General features: G+C 41.7%; 1 protein-coding gene across 1 annotated transcript; it reads left to right on the forward strand.

Moving 5' to 3' along the window:
- The first annotated feature begins 1,908 nt into the window (after positions 1 to 1,908).
- Positions 1,909 to 17,538, forward strand: LOC140546249 (period circadian protein homolog 2-like). The gene is made up of 23 exons (XM_072669490.1): positions 1,909 to 2,048; positions 4,834 to 5,225; positions 5,631 to 5,723; positions 6,024 to 6,178; positions 6,617 to 6,738; positions 7,422 to 7,623; positions 7,896 to 7,947; positions 8,597 to 8,739; positions 8,880 to 8,958; positions 9,180 to 9,286; positions 9,909 to 10,062; positions 10,269 to 10,377; positions 10,776 to 10,937; positions 11,365 to 11,461; positions 11,604 to 11,739; positions 11,954 to 12,078; positions 12,365 to 12,535; positions 12,683 to 12,922; positions 13,073 to 14,172; positions 14,644 to 14,791; positions 14,909 to 15,080; positions 15,317 to 15,467; positions 15,810 to 17,538. Exons 2-23 carry the CDS (start codon positions 4,903 to 4,905, stop codon positions 15,963 to 15,965), a joined length of 4,197 nt encoding a protein of 1,398 aa, XP_072525591.1. The 5' UTR covers positions 1,909 to 2,048; positions 4,834 to 4,902; the 3' UTR covers positions 15,966 to 17,538.
- The last annotated feature ends 2,957 nt before the right edge of the window (positions 17,539 to 20,495 follow it).

Here is a 20,495-nt window from a genome sequence, read left to right on the forward strand (position 1 = left end):
TTGCCACATTTGATGGAATCATGATCTCTATATTAAAACAAATGTCAGGTCTACTTCTGAATGTCCTAAAATGAACTAAATGAAGGGTTTGGAGGCCCAGTCAAAACACTAAATGAAAATTATGGCTGTGTCTGCAACTGGAGGTAGCTAGCTGACTTGATGCCATGCTGCCAGTGCTGTCTTGTCATTATCCATTAGCTCCAAATACGTCGATCCAGACGTGACTGGGTGCCTTCCTGCCTCAGAATGCTGTTTGGGTAGGCAGCACTTCTTACGAGGCTGTGGCAGGACCTTGAATGGACAGTTCCCACCCAAACCCCCCATGATGTGGCTAAATTAAAGCAATCCTGCTGATGAGAGTCACAGAAGACGTTTGGTTGCGGTTGTTGATTCCCCCCCCTATGTTTTCCTTGTCTTATTTGACATGATGGGACAATACATTTGTACAGCACTGCAGGTGTTTTAATTATATACGTCACATGTAAAATACACATAAATCAATATGATATATGAAATATGTATATATATATATATATATATATATATATATATATATATATATATATATATATAATGTAACAACAGTAATAACAGGAACGTGTTATGCTGCACACCACCTCTGCAGAGCTGATAGCGTCACCCTGAGGATCCTTATTGTTAAAAATTATGTAATAAAATGTGATCCAAGTTTTATAACAGCAGCTGCTCAAACACTGATTCTGTCAACACGAGAGTAAAACGAGTCCTTACACAACCAGCTCTGTGAATCATTCCGTGACGTCCTGCTCTCTCACTGTACACGAAATCATACACACACACACACACACACACATTACATTACCCGCTCACTGAATCAATTCAACCATTAACTCTGTAAGTGAACTGATTCACGTATTAAAGTTTTTTTTTTTGTTGTTATTAATATTGTTTGTTTAGTTTGCCTTTGTTTCGTACCACATTTCGTGTGAATTTCGTACTTATTATGCATATTATGTAAATAAATGTTGTTTTAGAATATTATTATGTGTATTATTATTATTATTGTTGTACTTGTTGTCAGGCTGTTATTATTAGAATTTGCCCGGCGCTCACCAACATGGAGATCCACGTGCGGCGCGCGGCACGTTTACATAAACAGACCGGCGCAGCGTCGCACCAATCAGCGGCAATTGACGTCACTTGATGTGTTTCCCATGGAAACCCCGGCGGCACAGCCAATCCACGCCAGTCTCGGAGGAGGAGAGGGCGGGGCAAGGTGGGGAAGAGGGCGGGGCCCAAAATGAGGTCAGTGCGCGAGCCGTTGGATTCGGTAGTAGGTTGTGGCTCAGTTGACCAAACCGATTCTTCCGAGGAGCTTTAATCAGTGAGCCAAACCGTGTGATTCGTTGCACGTAGCGCTCATAGCTCATTTCATTAAAGGCTAAAGGAATTAATAAGCCAGTTGAAGTCTACAGAGGGAAACTGTATGCATATTTAAACAACTTGTTTAATATAATAGAAGTCATTTAATTATAAATACATTATATTCTATAGCACAGCAACAACAGCAATATTACTATAACTACAAATAACAATTATTATTATTTCTAAACTGCTATAGCATCGTTTATAAATGACACTGAAAAAAATAAAAGGGTTCAAATAGAGTAAATACAGCCAAAACAAAAAAAAAAGAACTGAAATCTAAAGCGAATAAACAATTTATTTTATCAGATTAAACAGCAAATATGTTTTCAAATATTTGTACAAATAAACGTTATTAAAATGAACTTTAATACACATACGTATAACGTAAACAACAGCAAAAAAAAAAAAAGCTCGATTCATTTGTGAATGGACTTCTGAACTGTTTCGCCCTGAAGAACAGGTTCAAAGGAACCGATTCAGCATACCAATTCCTTCACGGCAAAGTAGTAGGGCAGTGCGAATAGAGCCGGTGGAATACATGGGGTCTACGTTCTAGGATTTTTATCCACATGTAGCTTTAATGAAGACACCAACGCCTTCATAAAATCAGAGAAAACTCGCAGTGTTGACGGTTTGTTCAGGTTGGTGATTAAATTCCTCTTTTATTCCTTAGAACGCTTTAAAGAAAATACGTTGCATAACGTAACTCGCACTGCGCATGCGCGGGCGGCACCGATTGGGAGAATAAAGCCGTTTATTTGTTTTATTTAGTCTCTAGTTGTGTTTTAAGAGTATGTATCAGTGACAGTGAGTGTGCTTCGTGGTTTTGGGGTAAATCGGTGAGTTAGGATGAGTTTGGAGGGCGAGTTTGAGCGATGTAGCTCCACTTTTACATAACTGTGTCAGTGTACCGTGCAGTGCATTGCAGGTCAACGTGTGAGTTTTCAAAGCCCATAGAGAGAAGGCTGGAGGTAGGGTGTTCTTTACTTCTGCTGGCTTCTGTTCGTATTTTGTGTTATTGGATCAAATTAATGGCCAGTTTGCTTTGATATGTATCATTATGATTTCATTTCCGAGTGTTTTGTGAATTGCACGCTGTTTGATGCTGTGTTCTAATGTATAAATGGTATATAGGCCAACTGTTGAAGACCTGTGGAGCTGTTATTAAAATGTGCATTGGAAATGTAAGATGTCTAGACATGTCTGGTGTTTAATATCAGTGTAAATACTGTTAAAATGTAAGATGGACTAATCTTGGCAATATTTATTATTTGGGCCATTGTTTGGTTCTTAGTGGAGCTCCATAGGGAGACCTAATAAACCAACACAGAGTGACAGTTTTCTCTGAACACTCCACTTTCCTCTAAAACAACGCTGTTTTGGGTCTGAGGAATGTGGATATCTGCTTCCAGTCTTGGACAATGTCAGTGTTTAGGTATTTTCAAGCTGGTTTATTCAGATTGCCACAGTATTTGTCTGCTTCTCTCTAGGAACCTTACTTGCATTTCTTCATTCAGGCCACTGGGTGCAATCCTGAAGTCCATCCTCTCTATTCATAAATGACCAAATTCTTTATACCAAATGTGTTCGGAGTGGTTCAGCACTTGCAGTTAGTGTTCGATCGCTGTAAGGTGACTCCAAAAATTGTGGACTGGATCAGGATTCCAGGGGTGGACTGTTGGGTCACTCCCCCTCAGGACTGTGTTTTAGGCTGGTTGCTTCCAAAGTCTAACCCGATGACCCCATGATCTGCACACCCCCTACTGTAACATACCTGCTCAGCACATGAGGGGTTAATTAGTGTATGACCTGAATTAGGTGAACTAGATGAGGGAAAGTGTATAAAGATGAGATGAAATATCTGAGTGTGTGTTTTGGAAAAGGACCAGTTTTATGTAACACTACATTTTGTTCTGTTTAGACTTCAGAGAAATGATAGTATCGCCTTGTGATATGGAGAGTTAGTATGGTTTGGTTTGTTATTAAAGTCTATGTTTTGACTGCAAACATGGAGAATTTTCAGGATTTCATAAACTTTGCCAAGAAAATTAAATAACATTTACTTTACCATATTAGTAGTGGTTGGTTGGTTGTTTTTTTGAGACTGATATTGAAATTGCAAAAATTGGCCAATACTAATCTGATCATTTTTATTTTAAAAATGAATGCCCTTTTAAATAAGCTATTTTTATTAAAGCCCTGCAGCTAAATATAGGCGGACCTTATCATGCATACACCTCATGCATACCTGTATCTCTCCATACTCATCCATGCCCATCCATACCCATTCATATGATTCCATATCCATCTATACACATTTATACCCATATATACCTCTCCATACCATCCATGCCTATGCATACTCCTCAATGTGCTTTCATACCCATTCATATGATTTCATACCCATCGATACCCATATACACCCATTTATATGATCCCATTCATGCTCATCCACACCAATCCATACTCATCCGAACCCTTTCATACCCTTCCATACTAACCTATAGGTATCCATACCCCTACAAACCAATCCATACCCATACAAACCGAGTTCTAAACTGCGACATATTCGTTCTACTTCGGCATTCAGAGTTTATATCGGAAACTGTTTATAAAACTGTATCAGTAAAAGTATTGTATGACAGTCTGTGTGAGCTAACACAGTGATATTAAATGATCTCTGCACTACAGGGCTCTGTGACTTTGCTCCGTTGTGTAATGTAACGGAGTGTGTTAGATACTTACAGCGCTGTTGTGTGACAGACTGCTCTGTATACTTACACTCTCTGATAAGCTCCTATTCTACAGGGAACATAAACACACACACACACACACACACACACACACACACACACTAGTACTAGTACACACTGCACTAGTGGTTCTGACACATCTGCTTCTTCTATAAACAGTTCCATATAATACATACATGTATAATATATATAACAAAAGTTTATTGTACCCTAATTATAATCATATATATATGTATGTATATAGGTACTATGTATATAGGCATGAATTAGGTAAAAATAGTAACTATAATAACATTTCTATTTACATATAACAATAATAATATTCATATTTTTTCATTTATTTTTTGTGTTGTTGTTAATAGTAGTTGTTATTAATATTATTATTTTGTTATTTAGTTCAACACTTGGAAATAGTAAGATGGCAGGGGCATGCAGGTCAGAGAGAGAGAGAGAGGTTGAGTTGGCTGTGGCTAAGTTAGGTGTAGTGTGTGCAGTTGGGTTAATAATTGTACAGCAGGCACCTGTAAGAGAATGAGGCAGAGGCGGAGCAGCACCGGCTTACAAAACCTGCTGCTATAAAAAAACTCTCTCTCTCTCTCTCTCTCTCTCTCTCTTTCCCTCTTTCCATCCATCCATCCATCCATCCATCTATATATGTTTCTATCTTTCTCAGGTTCCTTACTCTGCACTATGTGTCAGGTCAGCTGTTTATTGAGCTAAGCTTTGACCCCTGGCCCTACCAATGTCAGCTGAGGAGCCGAAGCCGAAGCCTTACGTGTTCGGGGGCGGATCAGAGGAGGAAGAGGCAGGGTCTCCCTGTGGCTCCATGTCTCACCTACACCGAATAGATGGGGCTTCAGATGGCAGTGAAAGCAGTCATGACCCACCCCCTTCGCCGGGGCCCCATCCTCCACTGCACGAGGATATGGAGATGGGCGGGAACGGGTCCAGCGGAAGCGGTACGGAATCCCATGGCAACGAGTCGCATGGCAACGAGTCCAACGGCAGCTCCAGTGGGAATGGCAAAGATTCAGCGATTATGGAATCATCAGGGAGCAATAAAAGGTGAGTTTTTCTGCTCTGTGTGTGTGTGTGTGTGTAGTTATTGTTTACATTAAGGTGCCATTTCTTCTGTCTGGAGGACGATTGTGCTAGCCCTCACCGTCCCAGCGCTGGTAGCATCCTGTGGTAGTAATAGTCCTTGGTAGGTGAGGGGTGGGGGTAATGCTCTGGACGTAACTCTGCACTCGAAGTAGTGTATAGCTTTTATGGTCTGAATTGCTTATTACAGGAGTTATAAACTGTGGAGGGAAGGGATGGAAGAGAACTGTTTTGTCATATATACAATAATGAGATGTTGACTAAAAGGATTTTTTCTATATAAAAAAAGTCATTTAAAGGATAAATATTATACTGTAATTACATATTTACAGTCATTGCTTTGCCCTCTCTCTTTATGTCTTTTTACAGCTCAAACTCTCAGAGTCCGTCTCCTCCCAGCAGTTCAAATGCCTTTAGCCTGATGAGCTCAGAGCAGGATCACCCATCCACCAGTGGCTGCAGGTACCCCACAACACACACACCTTCAGAACGGCCAGTGTACAGCCAGTGCACAGTCACTAACACCTAACACAGTCCTGGCTGCCTTTATCTCTTGGGCCAGGTACCAGCTCTGTGGGCTGCAGCGGATTAAAGCTATTTAAAGCTTAGAGAAACTTTCCATATTCCGATTACTGTAGTGTTACTGTAGTGTTTCTAAGCATATCGAACAAGACCAAGTCTATTTGCCAGCGGTTATCTAACTGCTGACCTCTGTTGACCTCCATTCACCTGTGTGTGTGTGTATGTGTTTGGTCCCTGCAGCAGTGAGCAATCAGCGAAGGCGAAGACACAGAAGGAACTCCTCAAGACGCTGAAAGAGCTGAAGCTTCACCTGCCGACAGACAAGCGCTGCAAAGGGCGAGCGAGTACGCTACACACACTCCGATACGCTCTGCGCTGCGTTAAACAGGTCAAAGGTGAGCATGCGCAAACATATGTGAAGAAAATAGATTATCATGTATATCAAATATGGCCACCTACATTGTAGTGGGAATAAGCACCCTTGGCTCGGATGACACTGACGAGGCACCATGGCATAGAAATCGAATGGGATTTTGCGGGATACAAATATGACTCGGGCTATGCAATGTTCACCAAAAAGTTTCGTGGTGCAGAAGCAACATTCCAGCCAGGAGTGACAATGATTGTGAAGCTGCAATTGTAAGGCACAATTGCTACCTAATGTTGCTTTTATGCAAGGTTTTTTTTCCAAACATGTGGAGCGTTTCTATTAGTCAATTGATCATCAAAGAGACACAACAAAGAAATGTTCGTGTAATGTACAGAGAAGCGTCTGTATTTAAATGATGTAGATAAATTGATGTGTGTACTGTTCTCTCTCTCTCTCTCTCTAGCCAATGAAGAATATTACCAGATGCTGATGATAAATGACAGCCAGCCGCCCGGTCTTGATGTGTCCTCCTACACCATCGAGGAAATCAATAGCATCACCTCAGAATACACTCTGAAAAACAATGTGAGTCACCCACACTCAAATAAGTATATAAGCTTAAACATCCTGCCTATGCGTTGGCGTCACTGCAGAGACTGCGCAGAAAAAAAACAGCGTGGGAAAAAGACAAAGATAGAGCCAGATCCCACATGTTGTTAAATTCAGTTAAAGCTCAGAACTGTACATGCAATGCCTTTTAAAAATACCTTTTCAAATAGCATACAGTACTAATAAACACATCGCCGTAAACACATTTGCAGTTACTAACCTTTATGTTTCATAAAAATGAGCAGTTCTGTATAAATATTGAATTATACACATAAAATATACACTTAGCCCAGCAGCCCAAGTATTCACCTAACAAACACTTGTAAACTCTCATTCTGAACAAGAACCGGGAAAAGGGAAAAGAGAGAATTGGGAAAAAACACAGCGCATCCAACAAGAACAGCAATCTGGACTCACAGAAAGTGCTGATGGATTCCACTGCACTGTGTGCAGTGTGAACACAAGGCAGAAGGCAGATTTAAACCAGTACAAACACACATTCAGCCAGTACATTTCCACTCCGTCCACTAGGGGGGCTAAAAGTATCCATTATTTGGAAAATCGCAAAGGAAATCAGGGTGTGTACAATGTATGTGTACAATAACCATTATGTGTAAAGTATATGTGTTTACTCTGTGTGTGTGTGTGTGTGTTTGCAGGATATATTTGCAGTGGCGGTGTCTCTGATCACGGGTAAAATCGTGTACATATCGGAGCAGGCTGCAGGGATTCTGCACTGCAGGAAGGACGAGTTTAAGGACCGGAAGTTTGTGGAGTTTCTGACGCCTCAAGATGTCAGCGTTTTCTACAGCTTCACCACACCCTACAGACTGCCCGCATGGAGCATGTGCACGGGGGGAGGTTGGTATTACCATTGCTATTACTGCCTTAAGTTAGTGTAAGAGGGAAGCTGGTGAACCTTGTTAGTGTTGGAAGAGTAGCTACACAAGAATTTGGAGGCGGATGATGGATAGGTCCATTATAAGTGTATATCAGTTCTCCACTTCCACTTCCCTTCATCAGTGGTCAGTTTTTGACCATCAGGCAGATATTTAGTTCATGTTTTTACTCATTTAACATTTGATAATTATAAGCATTCTGTAACAAACTGTCCATCTACTTTTGTCATGCAGAGTCATCTTCTACAGAGTTTATGCAAGAGAAATCCTTCTTTTGCCGAATCAGGTGAGAATATTTTTGTATACTATTATTTCATATAGATACATATAGGACTGTTACTACTACTACTATTATACTATTATATACCATTACTAAGCCATTTGGGACATACTATTATTAAATATACAGTACATGTCCAAATATGTCCATATGTTTGTGGACCCATTGCACCCATTGCTGCCACAGATGTACAAATGCACACAGACACAGTCTAGTCCCTATAGAAAAGTATTACCAATAGAATAGGACTCTCTGGAGCAAATAGACTTGAACTTAGGCACCATGCCTAAGGCCCAATGTGGACTAGAGGAGTATAAAATCCCCCTAACATTGAGCTGTAGAGCAGTGGGACTGTGTTCTCGGAAATAATGGTGCTCCATCCAGAAATGTTTGGGATGAGATGGGATGATTATCATGTTGCTGAATGCAGTTAAATCCTTACAGCAATGTTCCAAAATCTAGTCGAAAGCCTTCCCTGGAAAGTAGTTGCTGCAACAAAAGCAGGATCAACTATTTTCTTGATTTTGAAAGAACCATTGAATAAGCAGGTGTCCAAAAACTTTTGTCCATGTAGTGTATGGGACATAAATATATATATATATACATCTTGACAATGTGTAAAACCAAACATCTGTGTGTGTCTGCTTGTGTTTAGTGGTGGTAAGGAGAAAGAAGGCGGTCTGCAGTATTATCCATTCAGGATGACCCCGTATCTGATGAAGGTTCAGGATGCGGAACTGTCGGAGGAGCATTTCTGCTGTTTAATATTGGCAGAGAGAGTACACTCAGGATATGAAGGTAACCCACACCTTCATATGCTTCATTTGTTTCCATATATAATAGAAATTTAACAGGAAACAGATGTTGGAATGTGTCCAACATGTTCTCCATCTCTTTAGTACAGTGAAGATGACACTGTTGACTGTTTGTCTTTATAGCTCCTCGGATTCCACCAGACAAGAGGATCTTCACCACAACACACACCCCCAACTGTGTGTTCCAGGATGTAGATGAGAGGTATGTTTAAAGATGGGCAGTCTGACCATAGGTCATCATTACTACAATAAACAGTATCACTATACATGTTTATTAGAGTGTATGATGGTACAGTCAGTATTTTTAGAACACTGAATATCTCTGGTTTTAACCAATTGCAGACAGCCTGTAAACGACCTGTGTCTGAGAATGTGTATGAGCATATTTACTGTGTGTGTAACACTCTCTGCTCTGGCTTACAGGGCGGTACCTCTGCTGGGTTATCTGCCACAGGACCTGATTGGGACCCCTGTGCTTCTCCACCTTCACCCCAATGACAGGCCACTGATGCTGGCAGTGCACCGCAAGAGTAAGAACAGACACACACACACCCTGTTCAGCTTCCTGCAGTTTAACTTTGTCCATTTAGCCTGTAGCAGCCACATCCATTCTACTTATAGCAGTTTAGCCCCTCCCATCCAACTTCTAGCAGTTTAGCCCTGCAAATCAGCCAATAGCAATTGAGCTAGCCCATTCGTCCTCCAGCAGTTTAGCCCCACCCATGCATCCTATAGCTGTTTAGCCATGCAGATCAGCCTATAGCAGTTGAGCAAGCCTATTCATCCTACAGCAGTTTAGCCCCACCCATGCATCCTATAGCAGTTTAGCCCCACCTATTCAGCTTCAGACTCATCCATTTCAGTCTGTAACAGTTTAGCCACATCCATTCTACTTATAGCAGTTTAGCACCACCCATTCAGCCTAAAGCAGTTTAGCCATGCAGATCAGCCTATAGCAGTTGAGCTAGCCTATTCATCCTACAGCTGTTAAACCCCACCCATTCAGCTCAGACTCATCCATTTCAACATGTAGCAGTTTAGCCTTTTCAGCTAAAAGAGCCTAATTCAGCCTACCTCTGCCGATTCTGCCCACCCGCCACATTCATACACAAACACTCACACACTGTCTCATCTATTTTGTTGTGCTTGCAGTTTTGCAGTACATGGGGCAGCCGTTCGATCACTCCTCCATCCGCTTCTGCGCCCGCAACGGGGAATATGTCACCATAGATACCAGCTGGTCCAGCTTCGTCAACCCCTGGAGCCGCAAAGTGTCCTTTGTTATCGGACGACACAAAGTTCGCATGTAAGTATGTGACACACACACACACACACACACACACACATACACATATATATATATTCTTATATACTGTATGTATTACTGTCACCACCAGTGCAGAAGTGATGGATTTGTTGACGTATGCCTGCCTACATCACATATTTGTGTTTACATGAACCTGTGTATGTATTGTATGTCAACATGTTTGTGTGTTTGTGTCTGTGTTACAGGGGTCCTGTGAATGAAGATGTGTTTTCAGCTCCTGCTTTTACAGAAGGGAAAATTATGGACTCAGACATTCAGGAAATCACAGAGCAGATACATAAACTACTGCTACAGGTACACACACAGGAAGTCATGCAAATGCTCCATAAGAACACTATGTGTCCAAAGGGTTATGGACACCCTTCTCATTACTGAGTACAACTGCTTTAAGGTTATTATTATTACTATTATTATTATTATACACATGGCTTATTGCAGAGGTACTGTGTAGGCAGTGGGAACTGCTTGGAATATCAGTATATGGCATTCTTAACCTGACCTCTGCCCTTAAACTTCCATTATTTAGCAGTGTTACCTTATAACAGTGTTAGAAATGGTACGTTTATGCCCATTTATGTCAGTCCAGCGTTTAATGCCATTTATGTCGATCCTACCTCATAACATCTGTCATACGCTAAACCCTTGATTTGTAAGTGAATGTGTGTATGTGTGTGTCTGTATTCATCTTGCAGCCAGTACACAGTATAGGCTCTAGCGGTTATGGTAGCCACGGCAGCAACGGTTCTCACGACCACCTGCTTAGTGTGGCCTCGTCCAGCGACAGCAACAGCAATGGCAACATTGCCACAGAAAACAGCAACACAGGCCAGGAGGAGGGAAGCAGGGCCAAACCGGTGAGTACAAACTAGCACAACACTACCCCCTGGTTGGTCTCTATACGCTAATACAGCTTAAAATAGCCAGTAAAAGCTTCCGAGTTGTACAGTCATGATTAAGCGTTGGCTAAAAGTTGGCTTTGTCATTGGGAGGTTTGATCTCCAGTCATGCCGCAGCCATCTGTGCCTGAGTCCCAGAGAACATAATTGGCCTCACTCTCTATGGGATGGTATGATCCCCCCTAAAAACTGATCAAACTGCTCTCCAGTTATCAAAGGGCGAGTTTCTTGCATACTTACAGCATTCAGTGGCTCACACTCAGTCCATTTCACAAATAGAATCACCAGGGGGCGCCACAGTACAAAGGTGTTGTTTCTCTTACAGGTGAAAGAATATTCTGTTTTGACTCTTGTTTGTTTGTTTTTTATGTTTGATGACATGCAGAGGTCATTTCAGGAGATCTGTAAAGGTGTTCAGATGCTAAAAACTCAGGACCAGCAGGGCTCCACTGCTAAACCAGATCAAAAAAAGAGCACAGAAAGTAAGTGTGTGCAAGATTGTTAAATGTCTTCACCATATGAGGACATTTGTTTTGTTGAAAAAAATATTTTTGCCTTTACTTTTTTTTTATTATTATAATGTTAATCTGTTTTACTAATATATGTCTTATTTTCCATCTCCAGCAGGGTTAAAATCCCCAGGCGTTAAACACAAGGACTCCGCTCCGGTGGTCAGAGATGGTACTGCAGCCGTGGAGGAACTGCGGGACCAGACCATGTACTCTTACCAGCAGATCAGCTGTTTGGATAGTGTGATAAGGTGTGTGTCTGTATGTGTGTATGTGTCAGCATGGGCATGACATAGGTACATCCATACATCGTAATGATTGTTACAAGGCAGTTGTCGCTGGTATTGTACAGTGGTGGTTGTTGTTGTTTACAAGTTCTATGTAACTGATGTAAATCTCTAATTTTTGGGTCAAGTTATGATTATCAGGCTCACCTGTTTGTGTGTGTGTATCTGTTTGTCTCAGGTATTTGGAGAGCTGTAATTTACCCATTACAGTGAAGCGGAAGTACCAGTTCTCCTCCAACACCACCTCCTCTAACTCAGACGAGGAAAAGAAAGGTTCGAACGGAGCCCTGCAGAACCTTCAAGGTGACCATAGCTATCAAACTTACACAATCAAAGTTGAAATCTTAACTGTGTGTATGTTCAATATTACACACCTAATACACCTCTTTAGACCATGTAGAAACACAACATACTATGTACTATATTATATATATTGTGAATATCGGTATGATATTGTTTTCCAGTAAAATATAATAATTGTGTGGTTTTATATTTGTGGTAAATAGCACAGCTAAATGGCATTTATTGATTCTAAAATATTCTTTATGTTTTTATATATTATATGCTTATTTCTGTTAATTCCTTCTAGATCCTGGATCCAGTAAGAAGCCTCCGGCTGGTCCTGCTGCTGTGGTCAGTGGTACTTTGGCTCCTTTGCCCCTGCCCACCAAGCCAGAGAGTGTGGTGTCAATCACCTCTCAGTGTTCCTACAGCAGCACCATCGTACACGTGGGAGACAAGAAAATGCAGCCTGAATCAGGTAGAAACACACACAAATGATTACACACACATCTGGCCATTTTGGGGATATGCGGTTCTTGCTTTACATCGATGGTGTTTATATTCACTGTACATTTGTACTGCTGTAAAATGAGAGACGACAAATCTGCGCTTATCTACCACGCAGAGATAATTGAGGATGTAGCAGAAAGCCCCGCCCCTCCAGCACCTGTCAGCATGGTGTCTCCTCCCACCACGGAGCAGGGAACCTATCGGAAACTAGGGCTGACCAAGCAGGTTCTGGCTGCACACACGCAGAAGGAGGAGCAGGTGTTCCTGAGCCGCTGCAGAGAGCTGTGCCTGAGCCGGAAGCTGCAGAAAGACTGTCTGGCAAACACGGGCAAAAACCGTGGACAAGCTGCTGATGGTAAAGCACACATACTGACATAAAAATGACTGACTCATGATAATAATTTTCAAATTAAGAATGTTAAATATAGATAGAACTATATTATATTTATATTCATATATTTATTCATATAAAATTTTTTTTTTTTTTTTCCCCTCTCTCTCTTAGTTCCATCAGGACCTCGTGCGGCCAAACCAGGGACATCCGGGGCAGAACCAACCATGAAACGAAGTGGGCGGACCAAAAAGTCAAAGAAACCTCGCTTGAAGAAACCTGATTCGTCAGACAGTGCTGTCTCTCAGCGGATGCTCCGCCCACCTCTGCAGAGCCTGAACCAAACGTCCTGGTCTCCATCTGAGGCTTCCCAGTCTGCGTTTTCCGTCCCTTACCCTACCTTGGTGCCAGGATATCCGCTCTACACAGCTGCTCCTCCACCTGCCAGCACAATGCCCCATGGTGGCGAACGCAACCCAACTGGAAGTTTCGCAGAGGCACCGAATGCTCAGGCCACACCCGCTGCCCCTCCATACCCCACCCCATTGGTCACACCAGTGGTGGCGTTTGTTTTGCCCAATTACGTGTTTCCGCAGCTCAGCACGGCGCCTCGCCCTCCTTTCTATGCAGAACCCCAACAGGCTGTAAACCCCCAGCAGCCCCTCCAACCACAGCAGAACTACAATACCCAACAGCCCTTTCAGCCTCTTCAACCTCAACAAGCCTACAACACCCAGCAACCCTTTCAGCCCCAGCAAGCCTACGCCACCCAGCAGCTCTTTCAGCCCCAGCAGGCCTACAGTAACCAGCAATCGTTTCAGCCGCAGCAGACTTATACTGTCCAGCAAACTTTCCAGCCTTCCCAGCAACCTTTTCAGCCCCAGCAGGCCTACACTACCCAACAACCATTTCAACCCCAGCAGCAAAGCTTTCAGCCCCAAACTGCCTTCACCCCTCCGCAGACATTTCAAATGCAGACCCAGTTCGCTCCTCAGGCGCCGTTCCCTTCATACAGGATGACCTCCTCGGAACCCAAACCTCCTGCTAACGAACCCCCAGATGGAGCGTCCCCACCCCCCTCACTCCATTCGCCGCCCCTTTTTGGGTCCCACTGTAGCTCTCCTCTGCAGCTGGACCTGCTGCAGCTGGAGGATAAGCCAGACTCACACAGTACAGCACCCCCTTCAGGATCCCAGGGCATCTGTAGCTCGGCACAGGACAAGAGCAATGTACCCAGCAGCAGCACCACCGCTGCAGTGGGGGAGGTAGAGCAGGTGAGATTGACACTGATTGTGTTCAGAGTAGGATGCATATATTCCGGTGTGGAAAAGTGAGTTGAATATTAATAGCATACATAAAATGTAGTTATTGTGATATACACTGAGGTGGAGCTATAGTCTCTCATTAGGGTGAATATTATCAACACTGTAAATGTAGGTATTGTGATATACACTGAGGTGGAGCTACAGTCTCTCATTAGAGTGAATATTAATAACATTGTAAATGTAGGTATTGTGATATACACTGAGGTGGAGCTACAGTCTCTCATTAGGGTGAATATTAATAACACTGTAAATGTAGGTATTGTGATATACACTGAGGTGGAGCTACAGTCTCTCATTAGGGTGAATATTAATAACACTAAATGTAGGTATTGTGATATACACTGAGGTGGAGCTACAGTGCCTTTGTGGGATGAAACAGTCACTTGTATCGTGTCTTAAGTGAATCTTGTGTTGTTTCAGTCGCATTCCCCAAGCGATGGTCACTCTTCATCAAGTGACCTGATGGATTTACTGATGCAGGAAGACTCTCACTCCGGAACAGGCTCGGCCACCTCTGCCTCCACAGGCTCCGCCTCCAATGGCTGCAACACTTCCAACAGCGGCACAGGTAAGCACAAAAATGATCACTAACACTGCTCCTAAACTGACCTATAAGTATCAGACTTAGTGTTGCTGTAGCTGAAGAATACGACATTACCCATAATCCTTTTTTTTTTCCCTACAGGGAGCAGCAACACAAGCAAATATTTCGGGAGTGTGGACTCTTCTGAAAACGACCACAAGGTGAAGACGAAGGAGGATGGACAGAACTTTAAGTGTGTCCTTCAGGATCCGCACTGGCTGCTGATGGCCAACGCTGACGACGAAGTCATGATGACCTATCAGGTGCCAGCACGGTGAGTGACATTTCTGTCAGCCAATGGAAAAGACGGGTGCATACACTATAGTACGATAGAAGGCAGAGTTACGGAGTTACTGTTTGACCTAAGGTAGAAGTACTTATGAATTTGATGCTTTAATACTACTGTACTAATAATTAAAATCCTAATTATTATAATAACTAAATATATGCTGTGTATAATGAGAGTAACAAATGATACCACATATAAAAATGTGTGGTATGTGTGTTCAGGGATGTGGAGAGGGTGTTACGGGACGATCGCGAGCGCTTACGGCGAATGCAGAAGAGTCAGCCCCGCTTCACCTCAGACCAGCGGCGAGAGCTCATAGAGCAGCACCCCTGGATGAGGAGAGGGGGCATACCTAAAGCTATCGATGTTAAGGTGAGTGTATCAGGGGCGTTTGTATGTCTGCATAATGTCATATATAACTTATAATATAAGTAATTTCGTGAACTTGGCCATAGGAATGTACAGCTTGGTGTTGCAGTATGACGTTTCTCCAGCAGGGGCCGCCACTAGCACGCAATTTGCTTGTGTGACCTTAGCTTAATGTGATCTCAGCTGCTCCAGAGCATCCCGTTCTATTGGTCAGCATAACAGGCTGTACCTTAAAGGCACTAATATGAAGGGGTGTCCACAAACTTTTGGCTGGACCTATAGTGAAACTGTGTAACTGTTTGTCAAGGCTAACATTTGTTTGTGTGTGTGTGTGTGTGTGTGTAGGAGTGTTTGTACTGTGAGGACGACGCTTGTGCTCCGTTAGAAGAGGACCTGCCCGACATGGAGCTCGGCATGCTGGGAACAGAGACGCCGCAGGAAGAGGGTGTGTCTCAGCCGCCTGAAGAGGCGGGGCAACCCGGCCCAGATTCTGTCTCCTAGCAACTCTTAAGCGTTGTCTTAGTGGATTTCATGAAAACCAGCATGAGGTGGCTGATCCGCCAACGGAACACCACACACGCTCTCTCTCTCTTTATTGCACGTGCACACACACACACTTTCAAGTACCACATTCAGTTTACACTGCCCACTTTGGAGCTAAAGACACACTCTTTCCTTTTATAAACCAAGCAGCCAAGTCCACGCTACCTTTAGTTACAGTAAAGGTGTGCGGGTGTGAGTGTGTGCACATGTGTGTGTAAGTGTGTAAGCTGACACACAAGAATATTTGGATGCAGTTTTATGCGTATGAACCCGAATGAGAAGTCTGCACTGAGACCAGCTATTCCAACGCAGTGTATTAAATGAATCATTCATTCTTAAGTTAAGTTACTGGAACAGTTCTCTTCTTAAGCCCAGACTTGAAGCGCTGAGTCCAAAAATGAGGGTATATCTGAGTATTTTTTGGTGTTGTTTTTTTTACGTGTCTGTTTCAGAAGGATGATGGCAATCAGAGATTGTAAGATTAATAAAGAGATAATAATATAATTATTAGAACTGATTAAGAATGTCTGAAGGACGCTTATGGACATTGCACAAGTGTTCCTACCTGAGATAACAATAAATATGGGATTGGACCAGCACCAGCGGGCTACATACACTGAGCAGGCCACACAATGACCGCACTGCAGTACAGTCTAGTCCAGTCTAAGCATGTTCTGATGGACTGGGGACTTAAAACACTGGAACAACAAAGGACCAGAGGACAAAAGCAGTGGCCAAACGTGACCAGCAGGACAATGGTGTGTTTACACAGTGGTGAAAACCCAAGAAACAAAATCTACTGTGGTCATGGACGTTCAGAAGCTTGACACTAGGTAGAAGACCGTAGGTGAGAAGAACATGGACCAAATGAGCTCCCTTCTCTCCTTTTATCTCAGTTTCTCCGTCTATCAGTGTTTTTTTTTGTTTGTTTGTTTTTTTTAATAACAATATTTCGGTGTTTTCCAAACACAGTGTGTCTCTGCCACAGTTCTGACCGGTTTCAACTGAGATTATTTTTCTTACCTGCATATCTCACGAGTGCAACCGTTCTCTGCAGTGCTGTAAAGTGGAATTTGCTTAAATTTGGACAATCAGGAGGATTAATGGTGCAGGAGAGCTCTGTACTGTCTGTGTTGGCACACGTTGCAGTGTGATAGTGGCTAAAACTCTCGGGGTGGCGCCCTCTAAAGCCGCCCACTGTCACTGTCCTCATTAAAATACATGACCAAAACTTGATGCTTAGGCTTGTCCTTATATGTCTCTTTTGGCCCATGTCAAAGTTTATTTTGACAAAAAAAATAGACTCCCCTGGCCCCCCTGGCTATGTGCCAGACCCAGTCTGAAAATATATTTTTTTTATTTGAATGTTTTTGGGTTTTATTTTTTTTTTGTTTAATTTAGTTCATTTTCTCCAAAATGAGCGTGTTGTTGTTGAATGTTTCAGCCCTTTTCCTTACTTTCTGTTTTTTGGTAGAAAACCGCCACTGTTTTGTCGTTATTCCTGTGTTCTAATAAAATATGACTCTCTTTACATGAGTCCAGTTTTCTATGTAAAATCTGGATTTAGTTTCAGATGTACCATATAATGTTTTTATTGTGTATTTTAAGTTTTTGAATGTATAAATATTAAGTATGTATTTACACTATATTTGTAATTTTCCTTGCACAAAAAAAATGCTGAGCTCTGCTTTTAGTGGCGGAATTTTTACTGGCAGCTCCAGCAGCAGCTCATACAACACATATATAAACAACAAATAAATAAATATAATAATGTTATTTTAACTGGTTATAATAATAATAATAATAATAATAGGTATTATTGTTATTAGGCATATTTTCCACAATGTCTGCACAAAGCAGCAGTTGTGTTAAACCTTTTACATTACTAGAAGTAGTACTTATATACAATAATGTATTATTATTATTATTATTATTATTATTAGTTGTAGTAGTAGTAGTAGTAGTACTTGTTGTTGTAGTATTAGTATTATTATTATGATATTTTGGGGTTATATTATTATTATTATTAATAATAGTAATAATAATAATAATTTTAACAACAAATAATAAGTAGTTTTTGTGATATGTCATATTTTCCACAATGTCTGCCTGATTACTTGAAAAACAACAAGAAGAAGAACAAAACAACTACCAATAATAATAACACCAACACCAATAATAATAATAATAATAATAATAATAATAATAATAATGAAAATAAGAAGACTACGTTTAGGATACAAAGGATTTTTATTTTACCGATTAAATTAGTTTCAGAACATGTGTTCTAGTTTTCCCGCAGATGGACAGGCTTCCTCTGAGCCAAGCCGTTTTTATTCCTTTATTCTGATGCTCCCACGGGATCTTTTCCACCCTCAGCTAACTGGGTTTGTTTTACAGGCCTGTTTTCTATAGGAATTATGCGTTGGCGACCTTAAGCGCCCTCCGACTGTGGCAGGCCATCTGTGCTGCTTTGAGGAAACTGATATTAAGAATCAATGCGACGGGCCCGCAGTAAGACCTCATCAGAACACTCCGACTCTTCCTAATCTCTGTCTGCTGTATCTGTAGCATGCTGACGATTCCCTCGGACAATGACTGTGTCAGGTTTCCTCAGGCTTTGTTAAAGAGTAGAACAGAACGTTGACTCAAACACACTTATAGTAGCATCAGTGGGCAGATGCTGAAGGTGGAGCACCTGCCCATTGACTTCTCTTGTACTTCATATTCTGTGTGTCTGGAATCGGCACTTCAGGATTCATTTCAAGAGAAATGATGGCCCTTTGATTTTAACTGTGGGTTGAGCAGATAGAGAGGAGTACTGCTTTAAGGGGTCAGTGAAGGCCACCTGTAGCACAGATGATCAGTAGAGCTCTATGAATTTTGGATGAGCTTTGGGAATAGCCCCCCAGGCCGCAGCAGATGGGCTGGTTTAACTTAAAGTTTGGCATATGAGACCTTTTCTATCCACTTCCATAAGCCAAACAAATACGGCGTTAGACTGGTGAAAGAGGTCAAAGGTCAGACATCCCTCTTAGCCGCTGTCTGATAGGAACCTCATCCACTAAACGACAGCATATGGCCATTTTTCTAAAGAGTAATATAATTTTACACCTTCCTTAGTCTGATTAAGCTTTAGAAGTCCAAAATATCAAAATCTTGCTGTTGGTGGAGAAACTGTGTGGAATGTGCAAATTGTATGAAACAAACTGTAAACTGTCTGTAAATAGATAGATATTTTATTGTAATTTGACAGAAAAAGCATTTTTTACAATTTTGATGACAGAAAAATTGTAATTTTAGTAAAAATGTAAATGCAATTAATTATGCAAATAACTGCGTAATAACCTATGTAACTACATAACTACATTTAATATCGCTAAACAAATACAGTAATTATTCATGTTTAATGCTCTTAGAACCAATTAGAGTTCCATACAAAACATTTAACGCAATAATACAAGCTTTAAAAAGCGCTTTGTGATTCCTTAATTGTTTCAAATCCAACCAGCCTTACTAAATCATTTACAATGCTTTAAAGGGCAAGTCCACCATTGCTTCAAAACCCATGCATGATAAAAGGATGAAGAAGCAAACAAAGTCATTCTGAGTGGTTTTGGTGTAAAATGCTCCGTTCTTGACAAACTAACCAAGTCAAAATTGTTCACAGCGGTGGTGAATGGAACCAGACGTTTGATCCTCTGAAAGCTCGCTCACAGAAAGCCATTGCACCAAATAAATCATGAATACACTGCCAGATGCCCCAGACACTGCTTTGCCAGAGATATGAGAAGATTTTGGGTCTAAAACGAGTTTGTAAAATCACTTAGCATTAAAGTGGTGGAGGGCGTTGTGCAGCAAAAAATAGTCCCAAAAGGAAAACGTGTATTTGTTCAGATGTGCCATTATTTTCCCTTCTTCAACATCCCATATAGAACTCAGAAGACACGTGTAGGTTCACTGGTGGGTCTGGATAGTACATAAAATGGCTATATTTGTGCTGTAGTCATGGCAACCGACACCAGTTTGCATTCACCATCACTGTAAAGAAACCCCAGTCAATAAGTTTCTCTACCCATTTTTTAGTTCTGCTGTTCTACCTTTAGTTCTACCTAATTCTGCTGTTCTTTAAACAAAGCAAAACGTTCAAACATAACGTTTAACCTCTTGAACAGCCTGAGGCCTGCATCTGTGGGCTGAAAGTGTTATTACAACATTCTGAAACCAAAAAAATAAAAAAAAATAGCCCCACCAATTGTACTGAATAATATGCCCTAGTGTGTAATAAGCCTTGCTGCAATAGGTAAACCCCCCTAATGATGATGTAGTTTAAAGCTGGGAGGACCTACATGAAGTCATGATTTCTGTTCATGACTGATGAGGCTGAGGGATACAATACTGTACCCCAGAATATTAACAATAGCTGCTAGTTTTAGGCCTAAATACCCCTTCAAAAAGGCACCCGTCAGTGTGTGAGCAAAACATGTT

This window comes from Salminus brasiliensis, chromosome 23, assembly GCF_030463535.1.
Source record: "Salminus brasiliensis chromosome 23, fSalBra1.hap2, whole genome shotgun sequence".
Classification (NCBI taxonomy): domain Eukaryota; kingdom Metazoa; phylum Chordata; class Actinopteri; order Characiformes; family Bryconidae; genus Salminus; species Salminus brasiliensis.